This window comes from Oryzias latipes, chromosome 6 (genome assembly GCF_002234675.1).
Source record: "Oryzias latipes chromosome 6, ASM223467v1".
NCBI lineage: Eukaryota > Metazoa > Chordata > Actinopteri > Beloniformes > Adrianichthyidae > Oryzias > Oryzias latipes.
This window is the reverse complement of record NC_019864.2, coordinates 23,832,475-23,857,899: the sequence shown is the minus strand read 5'-3', so window position 1 is coordinate 23,857,899 and position 25,425 is coordinate 23,832,475. Positions and strand designations below refer to the sequence as shown.

The 25,425-nt window shown below is 38.4% G+C and overlaps 1 protein-coding gene across 5 annotated transcripts; it reads right to left on the bottom strand.

The window, feature by feature from the left end:
- ccdc73 (coiled-coil domain containing 73) lies at positions 1-25,189 on the bottom strand. Of its 5 annotated transcripts, none has more exons than XM_020704150.2 (21): positions 25,084-25,189; positions 22,763-22,853; positions 22,401-22,541; positions 15,896-15,967; positions 15,726-15,797; positions 15,615-15,650; positions 15,380-15,460; positions 13,821-13,859; positions 11,717-11,852; positions 11,019-11,098; positions 10,789-10,911; positions 10,648-10,707; positions 9,940-10,044; positions 9,153-9,263; positions 8,903-9,043; positions 7,754-7,919; positions 6,174-7,597; positions 5,805-5,904; positions 5,574-5,713; positions 3,170-3,246; positions 1-2,385 (listed from the first exon to the last, which is right to left on the bottom strand). In XM_020704150.2, exons 2-21 carry the CDS (start codon positions 22,805-22,807, stop codon positions 2,208-2,210), a joined length of 3,327 nt encoding a protein of 1,108 aa, XP_020559809.1. In that variant the 5' UTR covers positions 22,808-22,853; positions 25,084-25,189; the 3' UTR covers positions 1-2,207. The 5 variants fall into 5 exon arrangements, with proteins under 5 accessions (XP_020559809.1, XP_020559810.1, XP_011474629.1 ...); XM_020704151.2 differs by having other exon boundaries at positions 6,174-7,594; XM_011476327.3 differs by having other exon boundaries at positions 15,386-15,460.
- Between the last annotated feature and the right edge of the window lie 236 nt (positions 25,190-25,425).

The following is a 25,425-nucleotide window of genomic DNA, read 5'->3' as shown; positions in this document are numbered from 1 at the left end:
TGCTTTGTTTTGAGTCCTATACTCTGGAGCGACTTATAGTCCAAAAAATATGACAAATGTTCAAGATATTATTTCAACAGAATTAAACTGAAGGAAAAGCAGGAAACACCTCAGAGTATACCTGAGAGGACTTCAACTAAAACCAATTTCAGTATTTATACTATTTTTTTTTCAATGACGAGGCAAAATGGTTTTGCTATCTATGAAGGATTAAAAGTGGAATAAAACCTAAACACTGCAGTAGCTCCTGGAGACGCATCGATGGAATGTGAATGTCAGCGATCTCTTTATTTACTCTCCATATAAAACCATGAGCAGTAATTAAAAGCAGGTATCCTCCCCAGCTGGAGGGTAATTGGCTGTTTCAAAGAGCCAACACTTTATATGAGGGGAGTGTGTGGGTGTTGGCAATAAAGCCAGAGGAGAAACCGAAACTGCGAAAATACAGAACCTGTATGTGTTTGTGTGCACAAGTGTAGTAAAATTAACTCCACTATATTTCGCACCTCCTCCACCTCTCCTCCCCTCCTCCTGGAGAGGATAAGGGTCAGCAGCAATGGTCTAAGTCATCAACTGCTCCGGATTTCTTTATGAGGACATTAACATTCGAGCATATTCATTATCAGTAAGTGTAGTAAGATGGATCAAACGCAGAGCCTGTGCTGCCATTAAAGTCTGCGTCCTTAAAATTAGAAGAGGATTTTTGTGAAAGCTCAAACTAAGAAAGGGGGTGGAGTTTTTGTCTCATCAGGCTAACAGGGTCCACTGTAGATGCTCTGGTTTTTAAGCTGAATTTTATTCTATTGTTGGTGTCCTTTTTTAAAATCCAGTAGCTTTGGATCCTAGTGTCCCAAACTCCTAAATTTCTTTTAACGCTATCAAAGTGAAATGTTTCTACACCTATAGTGTTGAGTTTGGTTGACCTAATTATGACACTATTATTTGAATATTTAGACAAATATAGTAATTCGTTTATTAAAACTAAATTTTACTTTACTGTAATATAACTGAAGAAATACTCCGCTTTTACTCCCTCATGCTGCAGCTTCACTGTCGTTGACAAGGACAAACATTTCCTAACTTATCTGTAAGGTATTTTCCATATATGTATTTAAGTTGCTAAGCATGAGCTGCAATCAGAAGAGTATGTATGAGATGTAATAATGATAGAATGAGTTATTATAGTGTGAAGAATAAATATGATTGTAATACGTTTTTTGTTAAGTTTAAATAACTTTATTATGGTTTTGTAGCAACTGTATTGATTTATTCTTACTTTATCCATTTAGAATTCACTAGCATTCATCTAAAATTGAGATGATTTAGTGAATGAATGCATAAAAGTGTACAGAAACCTCCAAACGGTAAATATCAAAGTAATCCAGGTGTACGGCGAGCTGCTGCATAATCTTTATGTTCCACTCAGGGGACATAAAGTCAATGAGAGGGCTGTTAAAGTGTGTTAATTAATGTTCACTAATTGATTTCTGTAAATTAGGCTGAATGTTTACTGTTAATTGTTCTTTCTCTAAATTATAGTTAATTAGTGTTAAACCGGTTGTGGTTTAAACACAAATGTCTGCCTTTCTGACAGCAGCAGCTGTATGAACACAACACCGCGCAGACCAAAGGTGCCTCCACAGTTAGCGCCCCTCTGAGACACAATTAGTGCTTTAATTAGGGTGTTAATTGTTCCTGGCCTTTGTATGTAATCACAGTGAGCTGTTTAATCTGCTGTATGCCGAGAAATGACATGTAAACTAGTATTTCATTGCAATAACTCAGCTATAAATAATTAGTAATTGTAAACTTCAGTTTTAAAGTCAAACTCACAACTGAAAACAGATTTTTCTTGCAGTATTCTTAGTAAATATCTGGGAAACAATTTACAGAACTCAGAGTTTGATATGAACTTATGGTGTGAGTGGATTTGACACTTTTTGCATCTAATTTAACAATGAAATCACATTAACCATTTATACTATAAGAACAAGCATTTTCTATTTCAGCTGACATATAGAAAACTCTGCCACAAAAAACGAACTTGCTTTTAAACATATACAAAGATTTTTAGAAACTAGAACCTGAGGCACAAATAAGAAATAGAATTCAAGAATAAAATGTGAGTCAGAACTAAACAGTTAAACTAAAACCTTCCCAAACGTTGCCGACATTTTTAGCTACTAAAGAGTACGAGCAACGATGGGTCAGTTGTCGGTTCGTTGTCTTTTAGATGTTCGGAGTCTTTCTGCGTTGAGGAATCGTTCAATCTTGGAGACCTGTTCCCGAAACAATGTCTGCTGGTTCTCCATCTCCAGAGAGAAGGACGGGTTCGACTTTGGTCCTGAAATCAGGCCTGAAGCTGAGGTGGAAGCTCTGCTACACCTGAATGAAAGAATGTTAAAACGTATAAACTCCTCATATTATTTGGAAATAAAGGACTACGGCAGAAATCATTCATTTCATTTAGTGTTTGTCTTAAAAGTAAAATGCATTAGTAAACAAAGAGACAAAGGCCTTTCACTCAGGACAACAGAGATGTCGATGCATTCCTTTATTTCTAGTCCAACAATTACTGAACCTCTGCTTTCTAGTCTTTTCCCCTTAAATAGCTTCAGAGTTGAGCAGTCTGTGGGTAAAGGGAGCCAAAAGAGAGCTAACACTACACAAAATAAAAAAAATCGCATCACTGAATTCCTTTAACTAAATGATTTTTAAGTCTTTTTGTTGGTCATTTAAGTTGGTAGTTTTTGTTCAACTCATTTTTATTCATTCCCTTCTCATGGACAAACCCCTCATGAAACCAGAAATCTGTGTCTAGGATATCAAAAACCCGTGGTAAATAGTGTCCAACCTTTTTTAGGCCACTGACCAGACAAACTTAAAATACGAAACAATTAAATTTAGCTTTTTATTCATTTTCTTTTAATAGATTTGCTCCTTTTTTGATGTAGACAGTATTTTCACATTCATAATATGAAATAATTTTATATAAAAAACTGTAAAATAAGGACCCTAAATAAATAGGTTGCTGTTCTTCTCTTTAGAATATTATAGACTGTGGAAGTCAATTTGCATCATATAATTATATTTTTGTCAATTAGAATGACAACATGGAATTGTTTATGGAGATTTTTTGGAGTGTTGATGATTTACTTTTTGTACTTACTCTGGTACGTTTTGCAGTGGGAGTTTGCCAACACTTCCAGAAACATCTTGGAGACGGCTGATGGAAGCTGTACTCTTCTATGAAGACATGAATACATAGACTGAATTATTGGTCCCCTTTTATGAAGACCCCCTCCACCCCTCCCCTCCAGTGTTCCCTGCAAACACTTCAAGCTCTCAAGAGTTATCAAATTTAATCAACTCAAACTTTATGTATAAATCAATGTTTATGCTAAGTGCTTCAGAGTTATAATGAATGAAAGTTAATTGAAAATCAACCAATGAAGGTGAAGATGAAGAGGTTTCTTTTATTGTTCAGCACAATATTTAAAAAAAATGAATAGAATAGGTCTGTTTTGGGACTAGAGCTGTGGTTCACCTTTTGGCACATCCTGGCAGAAGTCGCCACAGCGAATCAGATTCGCACAGGTGGATTAGCAGAGAGTTTTACGGCGGATGCCCTTCATGACACAGCCCTGTATTTTAAGGCACAGTCTGGGCAGCAGCGCAAAACCCACGCTGGATGAACCTCATTGCTTTTTCCTGCGTGCCAGGCCGACATCCAGCCAACTGAGCTATCCAGCCGCTTCCTTTTCTCTTTACCACTGGGGGGGTTTTACTTTCAATAACAGAGTCAATTTTATCTACATGTATTTTAAGAAACGAAACATAATATTTTGAGCATAAACAAGATTTGATCCTCTCCAGCCTCTGTACTTCCTGTGGAAAGGCAACGGTGACTGACAAACAAATGCAAGGTAGGCCAGAGACGGCTGGGTCAGCCTGAACTCTGCGTGACATTTTTCCAGTGTTTCCCACAGACAAAAATGAAGGCTTTAGCCTTCGCCGGCAGTTGTTGAACTACCAGAGCAGTCTTTCCTCCCGCTGCACCTCAGGCATTTTGTGCTTTATCTCCTTCAATTGCCGGCACCTGGATTGTATAAAACACTGAATGACAGAGCACCGATGGTGACAAAAGAAATGAAAGTGAATAAGAGAGAAATAACAACAAAGTGGAGAAGGGTGAGTGAGAGACACATGATGAAGTGAGAGCGGAAGACGGAGAGAGCGACGGATAATGACTGAGTAAGTGAAAGAGGAGAGGAACCCCAAGCATCATTAGGTAGTTTTTCCTCCACAGGTCATTCGTTCTCAGTCTGGCTGTTACGAAGCATCTGTGGGTTCAACGTACATCAGCTCCGTCGTTTCACTCAGCACCCGGCTTAACGTGACCTCAGAAGAGAAAACCAGCTCCAAAACTCCTCAATATTTGTTAGCGCATTCCGTTACCCACATTCAAAAAAAAGGTTTACACAAATACTTTTGAGTTGTCTAGGTCTTCAGGAACATGTCAATGTATTGCAACTGACATACTCATTAAGCTCCAGCACACATTTCCCCTGAGGGCCGCTAGGAGACAACTTATAAAATGATGAAGTTTAGAGTTTAAGGACCAGAACTGACCTTCAATCCATTTGTTTCATTGTAAGGTATGCAGTCATGCAAAAAAATAAAGCCATTCAGCTCTAAGGCCATGACTTAAAGGTAAACTGGTTCACCCTAAGGATAATTTACAAATACACAATAATAATAATGGATTAGATTTATCTGCGCTTTTTCTTGGTGTTTAAAGTTCTTACAATGTGTCCATTATTCATTCACTCCTCATTCATACTTGGTGATGGTAACTACTGATGTAGCCTCAGCTGCCCTGGGGCAGACTGACAGAGGCGTGGCTGCCGGTTTTGCGGTCTGACCATAACCGGGACATTCATACACAGTCACACACCAGTGGAGCCGCACTGAAGGCAGGGAGGGTGAAGAGTCTAGCCCAAGGACACAGCAACAGCTGACTGGGGGGAGCGGGGATCGAACCGCCGACCCTTCGGTAATTTGACAACCTGCTCTACCACTGCCGCCCAATATTAAAAGTCAGACTCAAATCATCGTTTGATCTATTTTGAAAATCTTCCCAGTGCTCTTTTAAGTATGATGATGTGTTTTTTAGGTAAAATATCAAAAAGCTGTCATTTTCTAGGCCATAGTTTCTGCAGAGCGTCAGGAGTTCAGTAGAAAGTGGGCTCTGAGTTGTGGGCGGGGCCATATGCGCAGAGCAACTTCGCCCCCCTTCCCTTTCCCGTTGCTGAGAGCTCTCTGTTTATGGCCCAATGCGTCACAAAAAAAGTATTTTATCAAATGCTATTTTTTGTTTGCTCCTGATTTTAAGAAATATCCAGAAATGCAATTTTGGAACTAATTTTTCTAACATAGCTCCTCCATCATCAGAAAAACGCCAAAGGAAAGTTAAAAAAACAGCAAAAAAAAACTATTTCCATACATATTTTTCCAGCTTCTCGCATCTGTAAGTTATCTCACGAAAAGCCTAATACTTCTTTAAAACGTACAGTTTCTCCTGCTGGGGATTCACTGCAAATCCTTCCTTTTGCTTCCCACTCTCTTTCATGTCGTTTCCTGGAGGTAGCTGCGTCTGCAGAGCCACTGGAGGCACTGAGCAGGTCTGACGCTCTCATCATCACCAGGGGAACTGTCAGACAGAGTACAAGGGTCACCGTCAGCTGATCCCAAGCATTCAACAGCGCTACTTTGCATTCTTCACATATACGTTCCGCCATCACCTTTGCTTTGCCTGTTTTTGATAAACAGGGATGCTGAGACAGGCTGACGTGCCTGAATCTCGTCAGATCCGACGGAATTTAGTCCAGAAAAAAAGCCTCCCTGTGGACAGAAATAAAGGCATTAAAATGCCAAAACAGGCATTTTACAGTTGCTGTTGTTCACAAAAATGTCTGAAAAACTGGATTCCTTTATGTTCTTGTTTATGTATTATGTGGAAACAATGACATTTTGCAGGTTGTAAATCAATGTAATTAATTACTGAATAAATGTTTGAACAAACACTCTAGAAGTCTAACAAAAGTTGAAGTAGATAAGGTTCGACAGAGAGTTTAATATGAATTTTATGAAAATATATATTTTTGAAATACCTGTCTCAAGTGATGTAGATCTGGCTTTTCTCGAGAGCCCAACGTTTTAATCCGAGCTTTGTTCCAGTCAAATAAAGAATTGTAATTCTTCATGCCGGCCACAGAAGATTCACTGATCTTCAGTGAGTTGTTGCTCTCGTGACTGGAATGGATGGAAACCTTTGGGTGAGTTTCTTTTTCCGCTGCGTCTTTGGGTGTGTCGTTTGACATTTGCTTTTCATATCGTCCAGTTTGTGCTTCAGGGTCGTGGTACGCGGCCTCCTCTGTTAACCAGCATGTTCTAACGGATGTGCTTACAGTTGTACAGGTGCTGTTTTCACATGCCTTCACATTGAAATGTCCTTTCCTCTGATCGGCATCCTCAGACGGGCTTTGAAGTTCAGCTTTAGATGGGTTTATTTTGACAGATTCAGACTTCTGATGCACTTGAGCTTCGTCGACGTGTTTCACGATGGAATCAGTGTCTGAAAAATCTCCAGCTTCCGTTCGCCTCGTTTCAATGGGAAAGTGAGCCGATAACGGTGTGACATTTAGATGTGAGTACGTTGAAATGTCCTGACATTCGGTAGGAAAATCTGTTGCTTTCCTCTGTGGATTTTCATTCGCAGGCTGGTCAGACTCCTGGCAAACCGACTGATTGTGAAGTGACGGAGAATTCTCACATGAAGTTTGGACGGCATCGTGGCCCAGAGGCTGAGGCTCCTCTGAGCTAAGAAGACCGTCTTCCGGATCAGCCTGGTGCTCCTCATTAAAATGACAAAAATCATTGTCAGTGACTTTCTGAGAGGGAGCCTCTGAGAGCTCACAGCGAGGCGGCTCTTCAGCCATTGGCTCATTGACCTGCAGAGGGACCGTGTCCTCAGTCACATCTGTACCGGCCTGAGCTACCATCTTTTGGTCTGGTGCATGCTGGGCCGTCTGTCCTCTCCATTCCACTTCATTCATTGTGTCTCCATCTGGTTGATCATTTCCTTGTGTTTCTAAATTTCTGTGCCCCTGTGGTTCTATTGCCTCTTTATCTCTTATCTTTTCTACACCACTTTCATTCTTCACATCTTCATCACGAATGTCTTCCCCGTCCTGATGATCTAAGCTACAGCCTTCCTGTTTGTTGGGTTTTTCTTCATTTTCTTCCAATTCTTTGTCATGTTCTTCATTTGTCTGTAAATGTGCTAATTTATCTGGACTCTCACACTTCCGACTTGATGCAGTCTGAATGTTAACATTGCTCTGGAGAGCAGCAGCATCACTCGGATCATTTGGAATCAAATTTGAACTAGGATTTTGTTCTCCTGCTTCAAAGCTGTTGATGATACTGTTTGTTGTCCTAGTCTCTCTGGACGGTACTGGGTCATCACTTTGGAGGAGCCGGTCGTCTATTGTAGTTGCTGGTTGTGAATGCGGGTGTTTATCTGTCATTTCTTCTGAAAGAAAATTAATAACCAAAGAAGAAAAGCAAGAAATGCAGTGACCACATACTTTGTTTCATCAGTGTTAAGTTTGCATTATTTTGTGTAAAACAGTATTATTTCTTTAAATTGATCTGTTTTTAATCGTATTAATGAAGTCAGCTGTCTGACCTGTAGTTGTTCCGGCATCAGCTGCAGACGCAGCTTCTGTCTCCTTCTGATTCCCCTCATTTGCTTGAGAGGACATGAGGTCCTGCAGGCTGCAGTCAGGCCGCTCAGAGCTGTGGATGCACTCAACAGGGATTTCACCTTTGCCTTCCACTTCTGCTGAAAACAGCTGAATAATAACAGAGAATTGTTGAAAAAACAGAGGTAACTTGCCAATGATGTAGCTTTATATCACTTTTATTTTGATTTAAAAAAAACAGTTGAAATGTTTTTAAAGCAATTGATTCTGAGGATTTTCAAGTTATTTTTTTCTTTTTCTAACTTATTCATGGTTTAAGTTCATTTTTGTGTTCATTTCTGGTTTGTTTCACCAATAAATGAAACAATACCTAACTTGAAAAAATAACAACCTACTCTAAATATAGAATTTTATTAGGAATATTTAGCAGATTGAGACTGAAATGTAGACAGCTCAAAGTTTTGTTTATTAAATTTCACCTTTCCTAAAAAAAAATTCTAAAGAACACAAAAGAACCCAAATCAATTAATTATAAGATTTTTAATCTATTTTAAAACAAATACAATTTTAAAAAAAGCATTATATATTTAAAAACATTAACCAAAGGGTCCTAATTGTTGTGGTTTTACAGCATTTCTGCTTCTGAACTGACCTGGACACCGGGACAGGTCATTGACAGCCTCTGTGATTGTGAGGCTGAATTAACTATATGACGCATTGAGGGAAAAGTATGACTTTGCAATGAACCCTTTGCCTCCCCAAAAGTCAGAATTGTCTTTTAATACTATATTTACCTACAAAATTTTTGAACTGGTTGATAGTTTTCTGTCTTCGTGTTGAGTTTTTGGTCAGTTCTCACTTGGCATCTCCACCAACTGGTCTACAGAGTTGTTCACGAAGTTATGAAGAGCGTGAGGCCTTTCATTTGCACTTTTATCACTTTTTTTTTGCTTGTCTTTATGTTTCATCCATCTGTCTTACTCAGCAAATTGGTGAAGTGTTGGTCCATTTTAATTTAAAAGCACTCAAAGCATACCCCGCTTAAATCATCTAAAATTTTCAGTTTGTTTAAAGGAGGCAACATTTTGAATCATTCAATGCTGTTATTTTCTTGTTGATGAAGAGCCGTGTACCTCCTCTTTGTCTGTGCGATGAACCAGACACTTAGCCTTTTTGGAGAGTTCAGAATGTTTCTGCTGAAGGACTTCATGAGCTTTTTCTACTGATTGTCGGTCTTCCTGCTCATTCTTGATTTGATCCAAAAACATATCCTTCTGTTTATGGACAAACAGAAGTCAAACACCTGCTTTTCCTCCACATACAACCCAAAACATTAGAAAATATTGAATCATCGCTGTCTACAAACTCCAGGTTCTGTCTGACCTCTTTGTCCCAGCGGCTTTTGGAAGCCGTGAAGCTCTCGCTCAGCTGGGCCAGCCTGTCCTGCATCGCCTTGCTTTGCTCACGCATCACCTCGTGTTTGTGCTGAAGGGCCTGCAGTAAAATTAATTACCCGTAGGATTTGAATGCAATACTAAATATTTTTATACGTTTATTTAACAGGAACAAAAGGCTCTGAAACAGGGAAGGGAGAAGAAGAGGACTTCTTGCTTATACAAATCAGCTGGCTTGTGTCATTTTGATAATGATGTTAATAAATGAATGAATGTGAGAATTAAAATGAGAAAGGAAGCCGAGCAGAAAAGAGAACAATAAAGTGCAAGGCCGTAAACAAAGGAGCACCCAGGCCCCCATTCAGCTGGGGAAAGGCCTGTTGTTACAAATGTGAATGTTGTGATATACAACTCCATATTCATGAACAACAGACATGTATTTATTGTTTTTTGTAGATATGTAATCCTTATTTAAAGGTATTCATGTCAGTGCTTTGTACCCTTAAAGAATTCAAATGTAAGATAATCATAATTTAAACAAACAATAAGGACGAGAAAGCAGTCAAGTGTAAGTGATGAGGTACAGTAGTTTAAAAGGTTAGATTTATGTGTCAACAGTTCTGCAATTATAATTTATAATTTACATTTAAATTATAAATACAAAATACTGAAAACACACATTTAATCTAAAAAAAAATCCGACCTTTACTTTATAGGTTACCCTTTGTCCTTCTGTTTTAAAGTAAAATTGAGGGGCTGTGAGCAAATCTTCTGACCTGGAACCTCTCTGTTTGTGTCTTTAGCTCCATTTCTACTCTTCTCACTGTCTGTGTTTGCCGTAGCAGCAGCTCCTGTGTTCGCTGCAGAGACCTCAGCATCTCCTGTACAAATGAACAGACGAAATAGTTGAAATTGGTTCAAAGACCCCCTCCGCTCATCTTTTAAGCTTTTTTAAACACATTCTCAGTGGTTGTTTGTTTATATTGAAGCCACTTTTACCCTTAATCCCCAAAAACCTTCGTCATTTTCTAGGACATACTTTCTTCAGAGCGGCAGTAGTTGATTAGAACTTCATCTCTGAGTTTTGGGCGGCGCGTTGGTGCAGAGCAACCCCACCTTCCTTTCCCTCCCTGTTACTCTCCCGCCCGCTAGCTTAAAGCCCCTCACACCCCCAACCTAACATTACCAGTTCAATAACAATGGAGAGCAACATTGGAGCTATTTAGTCGTACAGTTTAGATTCAGTTGCCTGCTCCTGATTCTCAACGATTAAAAAAAAATTTATGCACTTTTGGGCTTCATTATCTTTATATATGTTCTCCATCACCAGAAAACACCACAAGAACATGTTAAAAACACCAAAAACACCATTTTCAACTGAGTGGATTTTTAAATGATTCAATCACAAACTTTAAAGTCCATTGAATCCTACATTCAACTATAATTCTTAAAGAGAATAAAGTTGTGTTTTTTTAGTTTCTTACCTGCTTTTCTGCCCTTTCTGCTAAATTTTCCTTCTCAAGTTTTCTGTTTATATCTTTTTCCTTGAAAAAAAAAGAGGAAGCACATTTTGTCTTCAAATTTGGTTTTGGGTTTGAAATGTTTGACTTTATGGAGGGTTTTACCATGATGAGCCTCTGCTGCAGCTCCTGCACTTGCTGCTGTCCCTCTGCTTGACTGTGGGTCTTCTCATAGCGGACTGATGTCATCTTGACCTTAATAAGCTTGTTATTGACCTCGTCCAGCTCCTGTGAGGCAATCATTCAGAGCACATTGAGGATTTAATCCAGCCTATATTAGGCATGATCATACTAACAAGTTATATTATGAGCATTTTTCTTTTTGAAAATCATACCTTTTTCAGAGACATAATCGTTGCCTCTTGTTTTTGGTTGGCAAACGTCAGTTTTCGGTTTATCCTCATGGCCTCATCAGCTGAAGAAGCAACCATAATGTTAGCAGCCCAACATTTTAATATAACAGCTACATGTTCAAGTCAAAGCTCAGGTACATGAATAAAAACAAGAAGAACACAGAAGGAGAAACGTTGAACTAAATCAATTATGAAAAAGACTGGAATGTTTCAAAAATACGCCCACTGCTTTTTGTTAACAAACCACTTCAGTTAGAGGAGAGCGTGTCAGATAAGTGAGCAGAAAGAGCTGAAAGTTACTAAGCAGGAGAATAACAAGATGGATAATCTAGTGGTGTGGGAATTCTGTCTTGGCTCACATCAAGCCTGTTCACTGCAGCAGTGTGCACAGCGGACCCGTGAGAATTCCTACAGCCGCAGATTATTCTTCAATGAATTCTCCTGAAGGAGTTTTTAAACAAACGTGACAGTGACCTCTGCCCGTAACCCAGATCTGCACTCCAAGCCGATGATGTGGATAAAGTGAAAAAGATGAAGTGGCAGAAGCTTTCTGTAGGAATTAACGTTCTGCTGGTCTCCAGGAGTTTGGAACAAAAAACCGTAAGACTGCAATTTGAATTCAAAATGCCCTTTGAGCTGTTATCCTCCTGCTGTTTCCATCTGCTGACTAGTGGTTTTACCATTTTGCTGCAGCTGCTCGTGAGCCTTCTTGACCATGGCGCATTGTTTGGAAAGAGCGCTGAATCTCTTCTCTACCTCCCCCAGCTGATTCAGGTGGCTGTCCTTTGTCCGACTCTGCAAAGCTAGTTTCTGTTCCTGCAGACGGGTCAATGAGACCCTAATGAATGAGCGCGCTGAAATATAGAGGGAGTCTCAAAAACCACAGAAAGTAAATTATGTGAAGAAATGCTTTGACCAGAAAATTTCTGTAGACAAGGATAAAGATGTTAGAATATAGGTGTCATTTTTCTGTAAGACACAGCAGGTTCTTGGTTTAGATCACCAGGAAACAGTGGCAGGAAGTTGGTGGGGGACCTGGCTGCAGACAAGATGGCGCCAAGACATCATTCGCTGGAAGCGGAAATTCCACATTTTCAGTATAGTAGCACCTTTTATTAAAACTATGAAAGTGGGATAAACAGTTACGACCTGCAGTACAAAATAAAAGTTTTAGTATGCAAGATGAGCTTTAAATGGGGCAAAAAACGCGAAAATCGTTTAATTCCTTTCAAAATTGATATGAACAAAAAGTGTTCGGATTGTAAAACTGTTAACCCTTTTACCCGTTTACATTCCTTCAACAAAAATCAGCGTTTTCTGTCGCAGAGAAAAGCGGCTTTGCCCCGGTATGCAACACTTTATTTTAGTAATGTGTTGCACACCGGTGAAAAGAAGCGTTGCAAAGCAGTTTTTCTCTGCGAATCAGATGATTTCTGTTGATCATGTTAGGAGTTGTGGTATTTCAAAGTGCATGGTAGGTTCTGACAGACATCTTCAGTGTTAAAGGTTTAAAGCTTAAACTGGAAAAAAAAACGTAACTGTTAGGGTCGCAGTTAAATAAGTCTTGTTCGTCGAAAAAATGAACAAATAAATAAATAAAAGTATTTTTCGTCCGAAATGGGTGTGTGTGTGTGTGTGTAAGAGACATGAAATTCTGGTTCCAGCTAATAATGTCTTGTCTGCAGCCAGGTTCTCTTAGAAAGTTGTGGCTCTTGTTTGCAGAGCAGTGAGCTTCTGGCCCGTCCAGTGTTTTCTATGATCTTTTTTCAAACTGCAATTTTTTTGTCTGCTCCCAATTTACAATTAAGAAATACTCAGAAATGCTTTTTTAATCTTAACTTTTCTTTATAAATGTCTCTCATCATTAGGAAAATGCCACAAGAGCTTCTTAAAAACACAATTTTCATAGGAGTGGATCTTTAAAAAAAACTAAAATTAAACAACGTTTTCTGCCGTGAAATGCAACAGGACTTTTAATTGTCTATGACTTTTGTTTTTCTTATCACTTCTGCAGTTTTTGCAGTTTAGACATAATAGACACAATAAGTACTGGTAATCATAAAAAAGGAAATAAAGCCAGTTGATCCCCATTCTTTCAGTTCATCACACTATGCCAAAAGGAAAGAGCAATAATTACTGCACAGGTGGGAGAAAGGATCCACAAAAATATTCAGGTACACTTAGTGGTCATCTAAAAGTTCATGTATTTTGGCTGCCAAGGAAATGTTTACAGATGAATATAAAACTTGTTTTATTTTTCTTCAGTATAGATCTCTGTCCCGTTACTGAGATAATTGTGAGCTCATCATAAAATAGGCAGTAGAGAATGTTTTCAAAGTTGAGCACATCAAGCGCCTCACTCCATGAGCTGAAGCCAACTCAAGTTTATGCTTCAAAGAACAAGTACCATTAAATTTTGATTGTCTGTATCAAGTTGAGTGGATTTTTTCCCCCCTCTCACTCCCTTCTCTCTCATTCCCGCTTCACTGTGCTCAGCTCTCCAACTCTGCGATCCACCAGCTCGCCCTGACTCCCTTTCCCTCTGCCGAGGCAAAGAAGGTTAAACAGAGCGAGGAACAGATATAAAATATTTTAATAGAGATATTTTCCCTGCTGTGCTGGCAGTTCAAAGTGTCATCCACTCCCTATCTGCTACTCCTCAAGAGCTCGTCTCTCTGAGCCTATCCCTCCTTAGCACCGGTTCCTCTTTTTTCTCCTTTATTTTTTCTTACTCCCCCCAAACTTATGTCAACAGTTTGTATAAATGGAAAGTTCCCCCCTTACCAGCTCACTTGATTTCTTCTCTAAGTTGTATTTCAGCAACTGTGTAACAACAAGCAAAAGAGACGGTTAGTCATCACCTGAGAATGTGTTGCCATTTAAGAGACAATAGAAAATGTTTCTCATTTAAAAAACACTTGCTCCTCTTTTTGACAGTTTTAGCTTTTGTTTGGCATTTCCATGATTTAGTCTGGCAATTGATCCACCGTAAACTTATCGAACTGCTGACTTTTAAAAGCTAATTTTTCTCAATAATTTCTTTAGCTGTGACATTTACAACTAACTCAGCTTCAAACTTTTAAGCGATAGAGAAGCTCTTAAAAGGGGCATGATGTGAAATCAATGAGCGTTTTACTCTATGTAAATTTTGATTGTTTTAAATGTATTTAGTTTTAAAATTATTGGTTTAACAATTGGAAAGTTGCCTCATCCAGAAGTGCTTTGGGCTTTCCACTGAGGGTTTTGGAATTCAGCCACCTTTTTGATTTATTTATTAAAGGTTAATGAGCATTTTTGCTTCCAATAAAAACAAGAATAGTACTAAAAATGAAATATAAATAGATTTTAAAAATTGGACAGCTATTTCCTAGGATGCTTATTAAAGACAGGAAGATAATATGATTCACTAAAACAAAAGCAAAAAAAACAAGAAGAAGAAATAATAAGAAGTATCTTAACTGTAACATTGCCTTTTGGGTTGAAACTGCATAATTATTTAAGTTAACGTAAAAAACACATTTTTATTTAGGCGTTCTATTTTTGCCCTTTGTAACCAAATATCCACCTAAAAAGATCGCCAATCAAGATGCACCTTTACAATAACACATATTTATAAATTCAAGGTTGACAAGGAAAACAAATCATCACCTTTTTGCCTAAACCCCCAAAAATTTACTGTAATCTTAAAAATCTAAAAAATATACATTAATGTTGCTGTTATAAATGTGCTCAAAATTGATCAATGAACGATAAAAATTCATGCTAATAATAGCAGCATTAGGTTCCACTATTATTATGAATTTTACTTGAATTTTAACTGCATTTCAAATGAGATCATAACGGTTCATTTAGACGTAACTGTGGAATAACTGAACCCTCTGCAGATTGTCAAGGTGCAAAGCAATTAAAGCTCTGCAGTCCTTACTGTCAACGGTGTAAAAATGTGTTAAATTAAGGAATCGTAGTCAACCATGTAACAAGACTGAACACAAATGGGCTTCATTTGAGCCAAACAACGCTCAGTGTCTCCCAGATAGAATATCAAAAAGAGCCTTTATTGTCTGTGTAACATGGCTGGGTTGTTAAAGTGCAGCGGGCCGTGGGCATGGCGGTAAATCACTTGTATGCTGTCAAACCTCCCCAGACGAACTCTCTTTGAGCCAGACGGCGCGTGAACGGTCTAAGCTGATCAACCATGACATTTCTTTATCTCTATGTCCCTTTTAATAATTCAATGCTGGAATATTATCTTTAGTGTTTAAGAAAGAGACCAAATGTATACAGATAAACGAGGATATTGGTCTATCTTCAAGGGGGAAAAAAAGTGTAAAAGTGTTGTGTACCTTTACCTGAAGTGACTTTAGTTCTTCCTTTAGGTTGTTAATCTCCTTTTCTTTTAACTCAGCATTGGCCTGGTGTTTCCCCTGAAATGTCAAATTATTGTTACATTTACAAAATGCAATAAAGACCAAAGTACAGAGGAAAAGAATCCTTCTCAAGGCCAAGGCTAACGGCTGACACCAGCAGATTTACAATCCCACTTATTGAATAACAGTTGAGGGCATTCGCTCGTCGCACCTTCTCCTCTTCGATGTGTCGCAATTTGGCCTGAAACTTGAAAAGAAAAAAACAAGTTATTTTGAGAGAGAGGTGTTCTGATGTGAAAACAAAACAAGCCGAAAGGCACACCTCCTTCTTAGCGGCAGTGAGCAACTCTGCGTGCTGCTTTGTGACTGTTTCATTTTGATGTTGCAGTGACTCCTTATAAAAAATCCAACAAGTCAGTATTGCTAAAGATCTGCTCTTTTGTGCTGAATTGCGATATTGAAAAGTTTACAGTGTTGATGTACAGGTCATACCTTCTCCCACTCCAGTTCCTGTTTCTCCAACACTAGCTTACTGGTCTGATCTTCAAATCGTGCCTCTGCGTCCTAAAATTGAAAAACCAAATCGTTTTCACTAGAAGCACTGCTTCAAAGAAATCATAGACGCTGAGGACATTTCCCTAAATCATGCAGGTAATAACGAGGTGATGGCTGATGAACAGCAATGCAAGTTAACATGATTCAAAGTGAATATTCTCCTCCCTCACTGAGTGAATAGCTCCTTGGAGTTGAGCCATGGGAGCAAGTTTTTTTTTCATTCAGTCTGTGTTTTTTTTGTAGAGAGGAACATTAGAGGGGAGGTGATATTTGTGGAAAGCCATCCCTATCCTCCCTATTCTCTAGGAGAATGCAGGTAAAAACCAATCGCTTGCTATATGCAAGGGACTTTTTTATGTGCATGTGGGAGCAGGTTAACTCAGCCAGTTTGTTTTATAAGTTCCTATTAAAGTATGGTACCAGTGTTGGTTGTTTTTTTCCTTTGGTGGGGGAATAATTACAAATTATGTGAGTGAAATTAAAAGAACATACAAGTATGCAGCAAAATACGGAAAAGTTCATTTCATGTTAATTGAATCAGAAATTGTGAGAAGAAAAGATCAAAAAATGTTCTACTTTTAGCGTGACGTCCTGACAGTTCAGGGCTGATGACATCATAAAACTTTCAAGTTTTTAATTGCTGTTCTGAATGGCTGCATTTAATGGACACTATAACGGGAAAAGTATCTGAAAATATCCAGGCATAAGAATGTGATGGTGTAACATTTTGTGTGGAAGAACTTTTGATCATTCACCCTCAACGTTTGCACTCGTTTTTGAAGTACAAGTTGGGGTTTTCTATAGTTAGGTCGGAAGGGTGACTTCGGGTGCGACTTGTATGTGATTTTCCCTTGTAACCCTTGTGCTATCCTAGGCACTTTAACATTGGGAGTTGGGTCATGTAGACCCACTAGACAGTGCTCTGACCCTTTTTTTTTCAAGGATTTCTGATCTTCACTGGTGTCCATGGATTACCGGTACATGAAATCTTTCCACCTTTATCCACCTTTGTCATGGTAGGGAGAACACATCAATGTAAGGGTGGGGTCATGTAAGATAGCACAAGGGTTAAACAGCAACAACAGCTAGAGGGCACTGTAAGTGTGTTTCAGTATTTGCTTCTAACAGCAAAACAGAAGAAGAAGCGACACTTGGCGACATTTTTCCCAAAGCAACACAGAGGATGAATTTTGGTATTTGATTTTGGTATTTGAAGTGACATTATAAGTTTAGTTTACTTGTTAGCATGTTCTTTATTCTATGGTTATCGGAATAATCCTTCATATGTGACTAGATTCCTTCTATGTTTCATAATGCTAAATAAGCATCAATGTGTTACGATAGTGTAACATGCATTTATTCAGTTCTATTATTGTTATCTCTTCCCTTATTATGATCTGCCTACAAGATGAAATGTCTGTTCTTGGTATTGTATTTGGTTAAATAAGGTGCGACTTATACTCCAGTGCGTCCTATTTATGATTTTGTTCATCTTTATTGTGCTTCTTCTTTTTTGTGGCAGCTCCAAAGCAACTTAAGAGTTCAGTACATAGAAACATTCCCACATGGAAACGTCGACACATTCTCAAATACAAACACTCATTTGGTTGTGCTGAGATCTTAATCCACAACACAACCAAATGCATCCCACACAACTTAATTTTATATTCATACATATGGACAGATATATCTTGTATAAGAAAATATTGTATAAGTACATATCTATCAATAATTCTTTAACTGTTTTTAAATTATTTCACTTCATGTCCCTTTTAAAAGCTGCTCCTCTGTTTGAGTTCAGAGATGAGCCAAGTGAAGTTAGATCAAAAATAAAAAAAAAAGGAACACAAAGCCTTTGGAATTTGACCTGCTGAGGAATGTCCGGCACCACCATGACATCCTCCTGCCTCTTGACCCCCCCACCCCCAACCTCCTTATGAACAGCACAACTACAAAGTGCTTCTCCGCCCGAGGAAAAGCAAGGACATCATTTCATGTTTGTGTTCCAGTTAACATGACAATAACAATAAAAGTTAAACGACTAACATCCAATTTTTTTCTCCCTCTAACCTTTAAGCACACAGACAGTGCTCTTAGTTTGAAGGTATGTGCTTGAGGGGAGAATGCTTTTTATTATTGTGGTTAGTTCTTCTCAAACAAAATTACTCTGTACTTATTGGTCAAGGTCTAAATGACTATTGTGACCCCCAGACTGATAATGTTCATGAAACCAGCATGCTCTGATGCAGACAGCCAGATGACTTTACTCCATTATCTTTATCTGAGTCAACTCCTCTTTAGCCAAACAGCAAGCCACTACTGTTGCCATTTTAAGCAGTTCAGACACATGTAACACACTGCTAAAATACAAATGAAACATGTTCCTGTCAAACAATTCAGATTTAATACATTCTTTTTTTAAATTTTTCAATTGCAAATTAGTAAGGTTTCTGTTTGCATATTCTAAACAGCATTTCAAGGAAGACTCTCATAAAAAGCGATTAACGATTATCTCCAACAGTTTAACATATTTCCTTCATAAACTTGCTTTGTGATTCGGTTCCCCTGGCACCGTCTAGTTCAGCGGTCCCCAACCTTTATGCGCCACGGACCGGTTTGATGTCTGGCAAAAATCTCATGGACATGTTATATGTGGCGGACACACGCTCCAGCAACGCTACAATAAAGGCAGAGACATGTGATAAGATGTACTCTGCACTTTTATTTTGACATGCTAAACATTGTACATCACACAGGTGTCATCATCCTCTCCCCTTCCCACACTCATGGTTCTAAAAAGAAGTAAAAACAACAGGAAGAAATAACTAAGGGTGAAACAACATAACTGCCAGATGAAAAGACCTGTAGGCAAAAAGAAACACCCGTGCTCAACCCTATTTTGACCAAAGCAGGCAAAGGGGATTGATTTGATTCCCTATGATGCCAGCTCTGACAGTAACCCCTGCAGCCTGCAGAATTCAGACAGCAGACCAAACGTGCAGGTGACCGACACTACAGCACAACAAAATAATGACTTGCATGAAAACTGTGGTATTTTCTAAAAATAACAATAAACACGAATTATGACATGAGCAACGTCCCCTCTGCCCGCAACACTCCCTGGTCGCTATTATTATACCATTTAAACGTGCCTTCAAAATAAGTGCATGGAAAATCCAACTCACCACAATGCTGAATGGTGCGAAGGAAACTCCCGTTGGGATAAATCCGTATTTTAAGTAGGACTCCTGATACTGTCTATTAAATGTAGCTTTCTTTTTTTGGAAGTGGAAGGCTCCTCTTCTGTCTCCTGGCTGGGCCTTTACCACTTGGCAAAGAAACTTTCCAAAGACATTTGTTTTTTTAATAATTTTGCAGGTTCCTGGGTTTTATTTTAGCGGTATCCTATCACGTGACCGAGACGAGCGAATTGGCCCGCGTCAAGAGAGACATAGACGGATGTAACAGAGAATCGGGCAATTTTTCAATATAAAACATCTTTCAGATCTAGAAATTTCGAAAGTTATTTTATTTTTTCTGTGCGGCTCGGTACCAAATGACCCAGGGGTTGGGGTCCACTCTTCTACTTAACCAGATCATATTCCAGAACTGATTGCAGGTTCAATTCCCCCTTTGCCTTCCACATGTTGAAGAGTCCCATGGGCAAGATACTGAACCCCACCGAGCCTCTGTTGGAAGGTTGGTGCCAGTGTTCAGCAGTGTGTAAATGTGTGTGTGAATGGGACTGTGACTGTAAAGCACTTTAGGCCTTCGAGGAAGGCTAGAAAAGCGCTTTACAAGTTTACGCCATTTACCATTTAAAGGTTACATTTCCCATTGTGAAACTGCATTCATTATTCTGCTTCCCAATCATGTCTGATCCTTCTCCTTAAGATCCATCTCCCAGTCCATTTTCCAGATCTCTCTGCATTGCTTTCTGCTGATATGCTCACTCAAGTGACTCCTATTTCTGACTGACTGAACACAACTGATGCAGGTAACCGGCAGCAAGACGTGTAGCTGGAAAACATGCAGGGTGATAAATCTTGAGGACCAGGATTGGGCAATCCTGGAAGCAATATATGAAATATCTGAAAACTTTAAAGCCTACTGATGTCAATTAGAGTTTAAAAAGTTTAGTCCACGTGTGAACAGATGCAAACGATTTAACTCATTTCTCCTTTTTCTATGTAAATCACATATTTTCCTGTGGTGACAAGGACATAAAAAAGGATGTTCACGAAGAGCATCCAAAGCTCTTACAGAAGTCGTCGTTTGTTTTGATTCCCGTGTGTTATAAATGCGTGTCAGCAGCATAAGAGAGGCATTTTACTGTCTCCCAGGGACGTTTCATTCCGATTTTAGAGGCAGAGGGGACAGGTGTAACGGAAAGAGTCAACATAAGGGGAAGCTGGGTTAAAAAGTCAACAAAAAAGATGTACCGTATTTTCCGGGCTACAGGTCGCCCTTTTTTACATAGTTTGGCAAGGGGTGCGACTTATACTCCGCAGCGACTTATAGTCCGGAAAATACGGTATATTGGATTGAATCAAACATGCTAGTGTGTTCATTTCAGCAAATTCATAGGCTGATTTTCCCTTTTAACGCAATTCATTGTATCTTGTTTCAGTATTCAAAAACAGCTTTTCTGTTAGTTGAACTTCCTGTTAGTAGTATTTCTGTAATTGTGTTGTGCATCACCAGTGACACAAAATTCCAGTTTTAACCATAAGTGGCATCAAAAAGAAAGAAAGAAAATATTTAAAACTAAAATATTTCAGCATCAGGGTTAGAAATCAACACTCGCCAGTTGCCAAAAGCTTATTTAATACAATAAAGTTGTTTTAATTATGTCGTAACAAGGTCTGCACAATAAATCTAAAAATGTATCTTTATTGCGATATCCGCCTGCTTGATATGTGCATCACAAGACGACGTAAAATGCGATAAATGGTTACATTAAATGTGATAGAGCCCTTTACGCATTTGACCAATTGGATGGACCACTCCATGTCGTTTACCAATCTAATGGATTTTTTGTTAGATACCCGCCTCCCATGTAGACGTGGGTCATTTGGAGCTAGATTGAAGGGTGTATTCAGACTGGACACATTTGGTCTCCTTAAAGTGATCCAGAGTTTGTTTCCCCCGATAATCCTGAACAAATTTAATGTCTGAAAATACCCAAGCCAACCCTGGTCTGATACCAGGAGCAGCTCTCTGACCCATTTTTGGAGGTGGTCTCCGTTCGTTTCCAATCAGACTGAGCTTCGGTTTACTTAGAGATTCTTCAGGCTTCATACAATCCATCCCCTTAGTGGAACAACTGAACCAAAACAGCCACCGTAGCCAACGTAAACAGAGTAGGAATGAAGCAACATATGAGCCGCGAAAAATATAAAGCAACGATTGTCGTGTTATCAAAGAGAAAAAAAGGGTCCGGCTGTTTATTTTTATTACCTTTATTTTAAAACCCCTGAAAACGCTTCTTATATGCTTTTCTGTTTCTTGTTACATGGCATGTGCCCGACGTCATCCTAAAAGCTACCTTGTAGTTCCTTAACAGAATTCTCTCAAAAAAATTCCATAACAGCACAACCATGAGACACAGCAACTTACTGAAATGTGATGGGATGAATTCAGGCTCATTAAAACAACTTCTAATGTGATACACATTGCTCCTTACTGTTTTTCCAACAATCTATATGTCATAAACACTTATTAGTGTATTTTTTTAGCCGTCTTCTTGCCAGTAACATGCTGCAGCATGCCTCCACCGGAAAAAAGCAAGTGTTCATACAGACGTTCAAAACTTGTGAACGAAATATAAAGTTAGTTTGAATGAACTAAAAGAGCTGGACTTTCGTAATTTCTGCATCTAGTTGCTTTGCCCCGCCCTCATAATTCCTGACTAATGAGTGAAGAGATTGTTAGTCACATGGTTTTGTTTACAAACTTTAGTCCGGAGCAGGAAAGTCCCCTTAGGGGGCAGTTTGAATACAGACCAAACACAAGGTTCAGGACTCGATCAGGACCAAATAAAGCAGACTGGATTTTTCCAGGTTATGTTGACATTCATTTAAACAAAACTGTTGCTGTGAAATGGAAATGATTCAATTTTTGTTTTGCTTTTATTCATGTATCACAAGTCATATTGTCATGGCAATATTGATTACTAATATCCTACATTACAAGTTTTCCTCATTTTGTGGAGCCCTAATGTAACTTCTACTCTGTTTGCATTCAACATAATATCGTATTGTAAAATAAAACATCTAAGGTTTTTCTGTGTAACAATTTGGCTGGTAAAAAAATATTGTTTAGATTATGATTTAATAGATTGTTTTTCAATCTACCTGCCAAGTAAAAAAAAATACATTTTGGCCACTGGCTAGCATAAAGCATGGTTTGGTAAAAACAAACGTTGGAAAAGTCTTTATACCCTTCGAATGTGCAGCTCCTCTACAACCTCCAGCAGGTGGGTTTTAAATTCCAGCAGCTGAAGCAAGATGGTTCCTTCACTTTCAGTTTGGCTGTGAGAGCTAGACCAGGACAGCTCCGGCTCTGAGGCAGGCCCAGAAAACTGAATCAGGAGAAACAATGCACTGACTTGAAACACAACAATACTCACCAAACAACTGTTTAGGCCATCAAAAAGAGATGCGGACTCAACAAAATACATACTTCACATCTCCAGAGAGCACATATCATTCAGAAAACAAGCATCTTTACTAAAACTGATTAAACTAATCCCATGATGAACGGCATCCACGTTCTTTCACAAGGTCAAAAGTTGTTACTTACAGCAATGTGGGTGGGGGGAGTCCCAGAATCTGCACTGCCCTCCATTGCACAAGTTCAAGACAAATATATCATCCCACTGGACTTCTTTCACCTAGTAATTGATATTAAAAACATTTAGCGGAAAATTGTTAATAGAATAGGCTATTTAATAAGCAGTAAAATTCTGCTTTCCCACTTAATTACTACATAACCTCTGCTAAATGGCTTCAGAGGATATAATAGGCCAGAGCATTAAACCCTAATGCGTTAGAATCACTGGGATCTAGCCTAATGCTTTTGATAATGACTGTAGAGTTTTTTCCTCTCTCCTTGTTAGATGCCGCTTCCTTTGCAGTTAGAGGATTCACCTTGATAAGCTGTCAATGAACCTTTCCATTGACTCTAATAGGGGTCAGAGCAATAACACAGTGTGGACAAATTGCACTGTCAATGCTTTTTAAATTATCTTTGATATTTAATTTGACCTGTGGATGTTCCTCTGCGACTGCTTCTGCCCCCTCGGCATGGGCAAGAAAATGAGTGACATGTACACAGAAACACACACACTGCGTGCAACAAACACAAAAGTAGTTAAGTGGGAGGTCTCCACTTGTCACTGATCTCTTAATAGAACAGATCTTTTTTCTCTCACAATTGAACTAGGCTCCTATCAATCCTGTTGGAGAATTAAATGATCCCTGATAGGATTGGCTACTATCATAAAACGACTCTGTGACCCTCCAGGCTGAGGAGGGAGGGGATGAGTGCAAATGTGTGTCAAAGTGATGGTGTACAATGTGTCTGATGTACACACTGTGACTGATTGTTTGAGTACAAAAGGGAGTAGTTTCGTTCATTCAGTTGAGCCAGTTTTAACCACCGTCCCTAAAGCAAAATAAAAGAAGTGCCAGTCGTTAAAATAGACCACTTATTAAAAACCTAAGATCAGTGATACCCTCAGGTAACTTTTGTTTTATAACTGAGTACAGAAAGCAACATTAGAAGTGGAAGGGAAAAAAGGCTTTAATATTGTTGTAACTTTAATAACACTGCTGCCGGTATATTACAGCAAATACTAGGGGTGTAGCGATGAATCGATTTCTATTCCTACGATTCAATCAGATCGATCTGTCCGAGGTAAGTTGTTAATCGAATCGGATCAGAACTGTTTTAAAATAGTTTCAAAATTAGATAACTCTGTAATCCATATTGGAAAATACCATTTGGATTGAAGCACGGTATGTTCATTTGAATACAACGTAGCATCACAGCGGACAACACACGAGATGTCAGCAAAAAAACGATGGAACCATCATTTCAGTCCAATGTGTAGAAACACTTTGAATTTTAAGAAGGCATGGGACCATACAGTGTGATTTGATGTTCTAATGATGTTACCTATTTTCATTTTTGTTTAGTAGTTTGTTTACACTTGACTATCTTGCAAGGAATCTGGAAAACTTCACCTGAACTTTTCAGTATCGAGGTATTTATCTCTGAATCACACTGGTTAATTTCTTTGGCTAAAAGTGTTATGGATTGACACCAGGCCAGTGAATCGGATCGTTTAAAATGAACCAAATGTTGAATATGAATCGTTTGGGAGATCATTAATTATGACATGAATTGAATCAAATTATTACACCCTTAACAAATACACTTTCATACAAAATTATTTGTGTTTTTATTTTATTTAACCAGATAAAACCCGTTTTACTGAAATAACTTAATTTGTTGATTTTCCGATTCAACATTATATACATTTCTTTTTACTACATAAAATACTACAAATTGTAGAGCCTGCTCTGCTCATTAATAGCCCAGTTTTATTATCTACCAAAAAGAAAAGGGGGGAAAAAGGAATGTGAAGTGTGTATTGTGGTTATTAATAACATTATTGTTGATATAGTAATAACAATAAATAAATGTAAAAATAATATTAATAAATTAGGCCATATTTGAGGTACCATAACAGTCGTTAGTCTTATCAACTATGCCTCAGTTAAAGATAGTCTAGGCATATAATCTGTTACTTAATTTATTTTTATTTATTTATTTAACTTTTTATTTTCAGATTGTTTCAAACTTCATGTGTTACATGTCTTTACTCTGGTGACCCCCCCCCCCCGGATATATCAAAATTACTCGGACACAGCAATTGATTCACCGAGATGCTAATCATAAGACACATGCTAACGGCTGCATAATTTCAGATGAAAATGTACGGCAAAATAAATGACTATATGCTGAATTTATGCTACAAATGTAAAGTCTTGATGAAAATATTTACTATTCTTTTTAAATATGTTTAACAAATACCACTGTATGTACATATAACTTACCTTTGGCTGTTAGCAAGATTGCTATGGCTAACAGCTCCGATGTTTTATTAAGCCTATAAAGGCTACTACCCACAAGGCAACAATTTTACGGCAAATCTAGAGGGTCAAAAAAGTTACGTGATTTAAATTAAAGTCGTTAAACAAATAAATTCTAGAATTCAGATGTATTTTATTGTTGTTCTAAATAATAAACGTTCAGTTTTTAACCCCTTGACGCCCTTTGATGCAAATACGCATCAAACCACACTGGCTCCAAAATTACCCTAATCTGGCATCCACTGGAAAACAAAATAATAAAGGATTTTTATTTTTTTAATCTGAATAAAAAATTAAGTCGTTGTT

What these genes read in the sequence shown, in the direction of transcription:
- ccdc73 (XM_020704150.2), bottom strand. Translation starts at nt 22,807, where the DNA reads ATGGAGGGCAGTGCAGATTCTGGGACTCCCCCCACCCACATTGCT. An exon ending in CTCCCCCCACCCACATTGCT is followed by an intron (nt 22,542 to 22,762) that starts GTAAGTAACAAC and finishes CTCCTGATTCAG; the next exon opens with TTTTCTGGGCCTGCCTCAGA. An exon ending in TGCAGCAGAGGCTCATCATG is followed by an intron (nt 10,708 to 10,788) that starts GTAAAACCCTCC and finishes TTTTTTTTCAAG; the next exon opens with GAAAAAGATATAAACAGAAA.